At 52.5% G+C, this 8,941-nt stretch overlaps 1 protein-coding gene across 1 annotated transcript in view; it reads left to right on the forward strand.

Annotated features, from left to right (window-relative positions):
• Positions 1-4,141, forward strand: part of UBE2F (ubiquitin-conjugating enzyme E2F (putative)) — a 51,643-nt gene extending 47,502 nt beyond the window's left edge. The window contains exon 8 of the mRNA XM_012648864.1: positions 3,374-4,141. Coding sequence (XP_012504318.1) covers positions 3,374-3,424 — 51 coding nt within the window. The 3' untranslated portion in view covers positions 3,425-4,141. The remainder of the gene's footprint in view (positions 1-3,373) is intronic.
• The last annotated feature ends 4,800 nt before the right edge of the window (positions 4,142-8,941 follow it).

The raw sequence follows: 8,941 nt of genomic DNA on the forward strand, positions 1-8,941 counted from the left end.
CATGCCTGTAGTCCCAGCTACTCGGGAGGCTGAGGCAGGAGGATCGATTGAGCCCAGGAGTTTGAGGTTGCTGTGAGCCAGGCTAACGCCACGGCACTCACTCTAGCCAGGGCAACAGAGCCAGACTCTGTCTCAAAAAAAAAAAACCTATTGGGAAGGAAAAAGTATAACAAAACCCAAGCGGCTAGGATTGTAGTCACTGAATGTCAGCCGTGCTTGAGTAGCAAGGCAGCAAGGGGCTTTAACCGTGTCATGAAAGGAAGCGTCAATGTCTGGAGGAGGGCAGTGCCATCAGAGGGGACCGAAGTGACTGCGCTGGGCCTGTGGAGACTGGCTGGAGACTATGTGACTGGGACCCGGTGGCTCCGTCTCACTCGGGGGCCACGCTGGCTCTGCCTCAGCATCCAGCGCTGCGGCGCTCTGCCTGGATTTGCGTTTTGTGTCGAAGCCAGATTCCCTGTGGCAGCCTTGCCCCTGCTCGTGCTTGGCCACCCAGCACTGTTAGGTTGGCTGGCGTTGCTCTGCACGTACCTGTGAAAGCCGCCACGTTAGTTCCAGACATGCTGAATGTTCAGAGCATCGGCTCCTGGTTACGTTAGACCTGCTGCCTGAATGGTGCTGGGCGTTTGCAATTTGCCTTCCCTGGTGCTCTCCACAGCCCTGAGCCTGAGTTCGGAGCCGGAGGTGGTGCCTCACCAGGGCCCTGAAGAGCGGGCAGGAGCATCTCTGTCAGGGAGGCAAGAGAAGTACCACCCAAACGTGTGGCAGCCACAGTGGGGACAGCAAGTTGTTAGTGCGACTGGGAGGGTGGAGCAGGCCATCTGCTCTGGCTGGCATCCTGCTGAGGAGGCCGAGCCCTGTATGAGGGCCGGGGCAGCAGAGGTCCTCAGAAGTGCCCGTGGCGGGAGGCGGCACCTCAGCCCCCGACACCTGCTGCGGGTGGTCCTGACGGGACCTGTGTCTGGCAAAGGTCTGGTACTGTGCTGTCAAGCCCCGGGCGGATGTGCTCCCCAGCCCCACCTCTCAGGAGGCTCCATCCCTCTTCGCGCTCCTCTCTGCTGTCATTGGTGCTGACGAGGACATTCTACTTAGCCCTTGGGACCAAACCTGGTCAGAAAAAGTGATAATAATAGAGGGCACTCCCACAGTCCCAGGTGGAGGTTTTGTAAGAATGTCTTTCATTTTCCCTTTCTTTGTGTGAAATAAGGGAACACTTTGCAGTTGATAAACTGTTAGCCCAGTAAAATGGACCTAAAATCTCCCAACAGTGATGCCTCCACATGAATTCCAAGAAGTGCCCCAGCCCTACCCGTCTTCATGCTGAGTGATGATCAGTTACTGAACTTCCCACGTACTTTACCTTACGTTCATTCATTCATCACAAGTTTAACTGATGGCCACTTACGTGCCAGGTGAAGTGCTGCATGCGCGGAATGGACTGCGAGAGTGACAACTCCTGCCCCTGTCTCGTGGAGCATACATTCTAGTGGGAGGAGGTGGAATGTAGATGGGAGGGGCTGGGGAGTGCAGCGTGGTGGGGGAACAGAACTCCAGAGAGCATCAACAGGCAGTGCAAAGGCCCTGGGGCCCTCCCCATGCCTGGGGAGCTCAGGGGAGAGGAACGAGGCTGGTGTGACTGGCACCCGACAGCAGGGCTGGAATAGTAGGTGCCAGGCACTGTTGCAAGCACTTGACACAGAATGCACTTGTTTCCTGTAACAACCCCAGGAGCAGGGTACTGCTATTAACCCTGCTTCACTGCTGAGGACATAGCCATCAGGAATTTGAGACTTCTCATGATTATCCAGTTAGCGAGGGGCAGAGCCCAGGCTTTAAACCCAGGCAAGTCTGGCTCCAGCGTCTGTGGTCTTCACTTGGTCCTGCGCTCTGAGGCCCAAGGTAGGAAGGGAGGGAAGTAGCAGAGGCCAGAGCACAGGGCCTGCTGCAGGTGTGGACACTGGGCTGTATCCTGAGTGAGGACATGCGAGATGGGCAGGGGAAACCTAGGGAGTCTTCATTTCACATCCTGTGAGCTTTTCCACTCTCCTTGTGAGCTGACGGCATTGTCTGCCTCTGGGGACTGTGGAAATGACCTTGAGAAGACTTTTTGCCAGAGGCCAGGCAGGGTTTCTGCACAGCCCCCCTCTGGGGTAAAGGGCCAGAACGGGAGGCTCCAGATGCATCCTGTAGACAAGGACAGGCAGAGCCACCTGGGCGAAATCACAGCTTTCTCGGAGGTCAGGAGCAAGTCACAGGACAGTTGCATAGCTTCACACCGGGAACGTGGCTGGCCCTTTCCAGGTTGCTGTGCTAAGTAAAGGTGTGGCAGGAGGCAGCCTCCTGGCTGGAGCCCAAGGCCGTGCTCCAGGCAGGGCCCGCCTGCGCAGGGGAGCACCACCCTGGCGGGTGCGCCCTCCACGTTGCCATCGCCCAGTGTGGAGAGTACACACGCTGGTATCAGAAAACAGGCCTGTGCTCCAGGACTGAGCGCTTAGCTGAGAAAGTGGAACTCGTGCCTGCCGAGAACTGTGACAACTGAGCTGTGTACCCCGAACAGTGGGGGATGCATGGCATTGACGAGACCAAAGAAGTGTGACCCTGTGGGGCCATCAGGGACCCAGCAGCCATGCTGTAGGAGTGAGAGTATTAAGTGCTCCAGGTCATTCTTACAGCCCATGGGATTTTGTTCCTAGCCTTGGGGAGAACAGACCTAGGGACAAACCTGGGGCAGTGGCCCAGATCTGAGAAGGCTGAGCCGCCTGTAGCGGCCCGGGCGATTCCTAGGTCCATACTGCCTGCGGTCCCCTGGAGCATCCAGGCAGCTGCTTCTCAGAGGAGCTACACAGCACACCCACCTCTCCTCCTGGGTGGCCACCCGTGGTGAGGCTGTACATGGGCTGTGAAGAGTGGGCACATTTTAAATGGACAGCAAGGTCCAGGGAAGTCTGTGAAGACAGATCTGGGGGCAGGGGTCTTCCTGAGAGCATCAGCTTTGGCCCACACCCATCTGTGGGCAAAGGAGTCTTGGCTTTGTGACCTCAACCACACATTTCTGGGCTTCACTTTCCCTATCGGCAAAGCGAATGGAGGGGCGAAATGTTGTCTTAGGACCCTTCCCACCCAGACCCCGTGTTTGTGCCCCCAACCTCAGCACACCCAGCAGTGTCTGGTACGCAGGAGACACCAGAATCATGGAGAGATGTCACTTAGACTTGGCCAGGTCTCTCGTCATTCTGCCACCTTGGTGACCAGAGGCCCGGCCTTTCCACGCATGGCCTGCGAGTTGGTGGCTCTGACTTGTCTTTGAAGTGCTGCTTCACTCTCACTCGCTCCCACTTTTCTTCCTTCCCTCCCTGGTCCTCTCGCTCTGCAGGAGGACTTCCGGAACAAAGTGGACGACTACATCAAGCGTTACGCCAGATGATGAAGGGGAAGCTTGCAGGCCCACGGACTGTGTTACAGTTTGTCTCTAACGTGAAACAGCAAGAGGTAGCCCCACCTCTTCCCCGTCCTCACGCTCCCTCTCAGTCCCACTGGATTGTCCCAGCCCTGTGACCATGTTGTCCTGAAGAAGACCATCTTCATGACTGCCCGTTGTAGATGGAGAATTCCACATAAATACAGCAAGAACGTGTATTTGGGTTTCTAAAGAGTTGTCTGCTTACCTTAACATGTTTACTTTTTTGAAATTGTACTGTATAGGCTGTTGGTGAAATTCTTGAGAAGTTGTAATGAACTCAAAATTGAGGCTAGAGCTTGCTTACCCTTTCCCCAAACAAAATTGGTTTCCTGCACAAGTGACGCTAATGATGTGTTCAGTGTAACTCGCAGATTGGCAATAAGAAACCCGCTACAAACTGTGATTGGAGGCAAATTCTCTTAGCTTCTTCCACGAATGTTGGCCCTGCCTAGACATTGTGAAGCCTTCCAGAATGCATAGAGTCATTCACTGTAGATCTCTTATTGAAATGCGTATTTTATTTAATGTAAGTATATTTTGGAACAGATTTGTAATTTGTACAATTTAATGCTTTAATTATTTTTTCTATTCTCATTTAGTTTGTATTTTCATTGTATAGAGCAGACAGAAAGATGTTGGGTCAATCAACTATTGAAGAGAAATACAAAGAAACTATGAAAGACACATTATTCATTCTGTCCAAATGCAACAAGATTCTGGCTCTTAAAAGTCAGCTCTTGCTTTCAGGTCCAGATGTGGCAAGGACATTTTGGAGCCCTTTGAAGCCAGATCTGGATGATAAAAGCAAACAAACAAAAAGGCAGGGAGCCCATTCTCACATGCTGCCCCGAGGAAGCTGGCTGGATGCCGGACCAGATGGGGGCTGGTGTTGCGGTGTCATGTGGTCGGGAGCCAGTAGCCACTTACCAGAGCGCCAGACCCTCTCTGTCCTGAGAGGCAGGAGAGATACTCAGGAATCAGCCCAGACAGTGTCTGATGCCACTGAGACTGTGCCTGTGGCCTTCCTCTGAGTTTGCTGTGTTTCTGGCCCCTTCTGGGGGTGAGCCTGGGCCTTGGAGGAGCAGGAATCAGCAGTGCACGTGCCGTCCTCAGCCAGGTTCACGCTGCAGAGCAAGAGCCCCGAAGAGAGGCAAGTGGATTTATTCCAGTGTTTAGACCTTCGAACCAGTGAAGTCATATGCAAAATAAATGTTTGTCTGGTTTCATTTGCTGCCTGCCTAACACTCACATTTAACTGCCAGCCTCCTTAGACCTCTGGAGTCCCCAGTCTGCCATCTCCTGAGTTTAGTTGCTTTTCTTACAGAATCTCCGATTATGAGATCAATCTTCTGGAGGTCCAGCAGGTGAGGAGTGTGGGCCTTGCTTCCTGTCTGCAATCAGGAATTGTACCCGGTAGACTTGAGGGTGGCCCTCTGCTGATGGGCCACACATATGGGTGCCCAGAGCAGGGAGGGTGGGGCCGCATCAAGTGAACGGTGGCATCTCAGGGGCTCGGGGCCTGTCCGGGAGGCATGGTAATCCCCACCTCCCAAGGCCTGGGAGAGGTACTTACACACTTACCACGAGGCACCCTCTGCTAGGTGGGTCAGGAGGCCAGGGCAGCAGCTGTTCTGCCCATGCACCTGACTTCTGCCTCTAGTGACCCCGGAAATGAGGTTCTCTGCCTGATGCCGGTCCCAGGCCCGAGCCACGGCACATCCCATGGTAGCTGTTAGGGCTGCCCCTGAGCTGCCTGGCTGGTGGTGCAGACGTCGGTGGGGCTTTGTCATGAGGCACGTCTGTGGAAGAAATGATGCCAGTGCGTGTAGTTCAGTGGAAATGTTTATTCAGTGGAGGTGAAAGGCAGTGTGCCTCCGGATCACACTGAAAGCAATAATATCAGTTATTAATTCTGACCTCAAAATATGGCACAGTAGAAAAATGCTTATTGTCAGGAATGAAGCAATTCTTTAAAAATGACATGTCCGGATAACTGAATGATCCCATTCTGTCCAGTGGAAATCCTTCGGAGATATTTGGCACACGCACACCCTCCCGCCGTCTTAAGGCGCACACTCGGATGTGACCCAGCACCGTGAGCACTGCGTAGGTGCTCGGCCAGAGGGGCCCATGGGGCCTGTTGGTGACTGTAGGACCCACTGGCTTCTTGGTGTCTCCTCCTCACTCTGAGACCAAAATTACATTTCTGGCTCCAGTCCGTGTGCCCCTAACCAATCTGGTCATAGTTGATGAGGGGATGGGAATCCCTAGACGTAGCCAAAGAGGCCGACCTGGAGCAGATGGGAGTGGGCAGGGCCTTGGGGAAGTGAAGCTCTTGGGTAGCTCTGGCATCCAAAAACTTTGCTCCTGACTCCTGGTTCTTGGCTGTGCTCTGGAGGGTCCCCACAACTCCACTTCTTAGAATTTGAGGTGGCAGCTACATGCTATTTCAAGCACTCTTACAAGGAAACACTTCTAGGAGTGGCCTCTCAGAAGACTCACATCTCCCCTGTGATCTTCCCCTAGACATCCTACCAGCAGGTGACCTCGCCTTTGCAGTCTTCCTACTAAGCAGCCAAGGCAAGAGCATCACTCGGATGTTGAACTCGCATCTGGGCTCCGCGCCTGCTTGCCTTTTCCCCCACGGCCCTGGGCTTTCCTCCTCGTCTGTGGTGTGTTGCACATGCTGTATTGGAGTGTCGTGGAGCTCAAGCCCCCGGGGAGCAGTGCCTTGGGTTAGGTTGTCTCCACCTGCCCTCATCGCCAAACACTGGCAGCCTCGGGGGCTGCTTATATGGTTTCCACCAACTATGAATTAAGCCAGGTTGTGCACCTGCTAGAGGAGAAGCCACTCTACTGCAAAAATTCACGTCGAAACTGAGGAGGGCCACTCAGACTATTTCAGTGGCTAAAACATTTTAAAGTGTACATTTTCCCACAGGAACATGTTCCTTGGTATTCAACAGCTTAAATGTTTCAAAGTGCCTGTGCATATTTTCCTCTGTCCTTAGTTACTCGCACACTTGTCTGAAAAGACCCTGTGGGTACAGGAGTCGGCAGTGTTCTTCCCCGTGGCTTGGCCAAAGCCAGGCCAGTCTCATCAGCGTCCTGGCCCATGCAGAGGCCATCTGGTGGCAGACCCGGCAGAGAGATTGAATAGCCTCTCTGCCAGGCTCTAGACCTCCAACAGAATCCAGTGGGCAAACTCCCAGGCCGTGGTGATCACCAAAATCTGTTCCACATCTTCAGTGAACAAACCCCACTCCCTCTTTCTGGAGTCGTTCTCTTCCTGTCCCCCAACCCCTTCTTTAAAGAGCTGCTGTGAAAATTTCTCAAAACAGTTTGAAATCGATCAGTTCCAGTTTCTTCTGGACACTAATTTAGGCGCATTCTGATTTACCTTTGTTAAATAGAACCTCCTTACTCCCTAAAAGGTTTTAAAAATAAGTCACACATTCCTGTTAACATCAGACTTTTAGCTGATAATTAAACAGATTTTTCTTTATGTAAAAATTCCGACAAGAAGATGTAAACCACCAATCTAGGATTTTCACTTTCATCCACATGTTTAATCTTGGAAATTCAGGTTTGCTTCAAGTTCACTCTTCTTTATAAAACAAGTGTCCAGTAAAATACTAATATATGGTCTTAGTATTAGTAAAAGGTTTTACTTTTCCTTTGCCAAAGAACTGGAAAAATGAGAAACCCTGTCACACCTCTCTTTTCTCCCTCCTGTAGCCCTGCTTCAAATAGAAAACGTCCAACAGCTTGGAGGGGCTGATTCAGAGACGTCTGTATCGCCCATCTACTCTGTCTTGCCTTGCGTTTCCGTGGGTTACTAAAATTGATTGATTGAAAGACTTGTGGTTTAAAAAAGTCTTCAGAAAATGCAATGATGGAGGGGTCTGGGGACCTTGCCTTGTTAAGAATGTCTGTTCGCATTGAGTTGTACAAAGAACTGAACGGCCCCTTCAAAAAATTCAGTTTAGGGCTCATTCATTTTCATTGCTAAATTACTGAACCAGAGTTCTTCCAGAAAATTTACTGTTTTTTGTTGTTGTTGTTGTTGTTTAGCTTATTTCAGGGCCAGTTGGAAACGACAGTGCGTGTCTCAGGAGTTTCTGGTGCTGGAGGAGAAGAGACCTGTGAACAGGGCCCCCATGCACGATCAGCTGGGATAAGTATTTGTCAGCGAGGCAGCAGTAACCAAGAGAGGTAGATAGTAGCCGTGGTGCCTTAGCACTTCATTTCTTCTCACTGAGCCTTTGGTCCACAGTTCACTTCTGGGGATGTGTTCCCCCTGCTCTGGTGACCTGTGTGATGCCTGGGGCCTCCTGTGGCCTAGGAGGCGTCCTCTACCTGTATTTGTTGTATTTTTTGGTGTTGGATTTTCATGACCTTGGTGTCTGACCTCACGACCTTCCTAGCACCTCATCACTCCCCTGCAGTGCATGATGCTTGATGCTGGAAGACTATTTTGTCTCAAACCAGGCATCGATGTTACCAAATGTCTCTTCTCAAAAAAATTTTATCCCAGCCTCAATGGCCCTATTCACCTGTGTCCTTCCTTCCCCCAGCCATGGTGAGGTTGAGGAGCCACAGCCGGGTGCAGCACTGTAGGTTAATAGCCTTCTTTCCTATTCCTGAGAGGTTTCAGCCTCAAGTTAGTCTAAAAAGAAACCCTGTCTCCCTGGGGAGCGCTGCGGCGAGGAGCTCTAGATGTAGCAGGAGACACAGGTGGAGCCCAGTGACTCCAGGGGTCCCACTAACATCACTGCGTGCTCTGCCAGACCAGTAACAGTGGCACGCGACAGAACCTATAATCTGTGTAAGGAAGAGCCGGCCAGACATCCGGATGAGGCCAAAACAAACTAAGGGGGACGGCCTCCCCACATCCTCCCACTTCACTGCCAGGCCGGTTTCTAAAACACATCTTTGACCATGTCGCGTCTGCCTCTTGCTTCCAGGGCAAGCATCCCTGTGCCTGGCATGCAGAGCCCACTGTGACTGGGCCCATCTACCCTGCCAGCTGCTGCCCCGAGAAGCCTTGCCTGAAAGTGGTGCTGTCATGCCCTGGGAGAAGGTCCACTCCCCCAAGACACTCAGCTTCCCTGTTGGGGCCCCGTCCAGGATTCAGTTCCCATGGTGTCGCAGCTATGAAGCTGTTCCGCTCCTACAGGCAGACACACACTTCCTGAGGTGTCCTCTTCTTTCCCAGGCGCCCAGAAGCACCGAGGATGTGGACAGCGTTCGTTCGCATATGTATTCCTGCCTCTCTGAGGAGTCAGTCTGTATCTGGAGTACGGGCCTTCGCTTAGCCAGCGGCAATGACTGGACAGTTACTGCAATGCGATTATTTAATGTGGAGAAGCTTAGGGCACAGTACAGCAGACGCAAGTGTGCGCCAGGCAGTGGCCGAGGAGAGCATCTGGCACCACCCTCCCGCCAGCTGACAACGCCAGGTCTGAACAGAGTTTGCTT

The sequence above is a fragment of the Propithecus coquereli genome, unplaced genomic scaffold (genome assembly GCF_000956105.1).
Source record: "Propithecus coquereli isolate 6110/MARCELLA unplaced genomic scaffold, Pcoq_1.0 Scaffold295, whole genome shotgun sequence".
Classification (NCBI taxonomy): domain Eukaryota; kingdom Metazoa; phylum Chordata; class Mammalia; order Primates; family Indriidae; genus Propithecus; species Propithecus coquereli.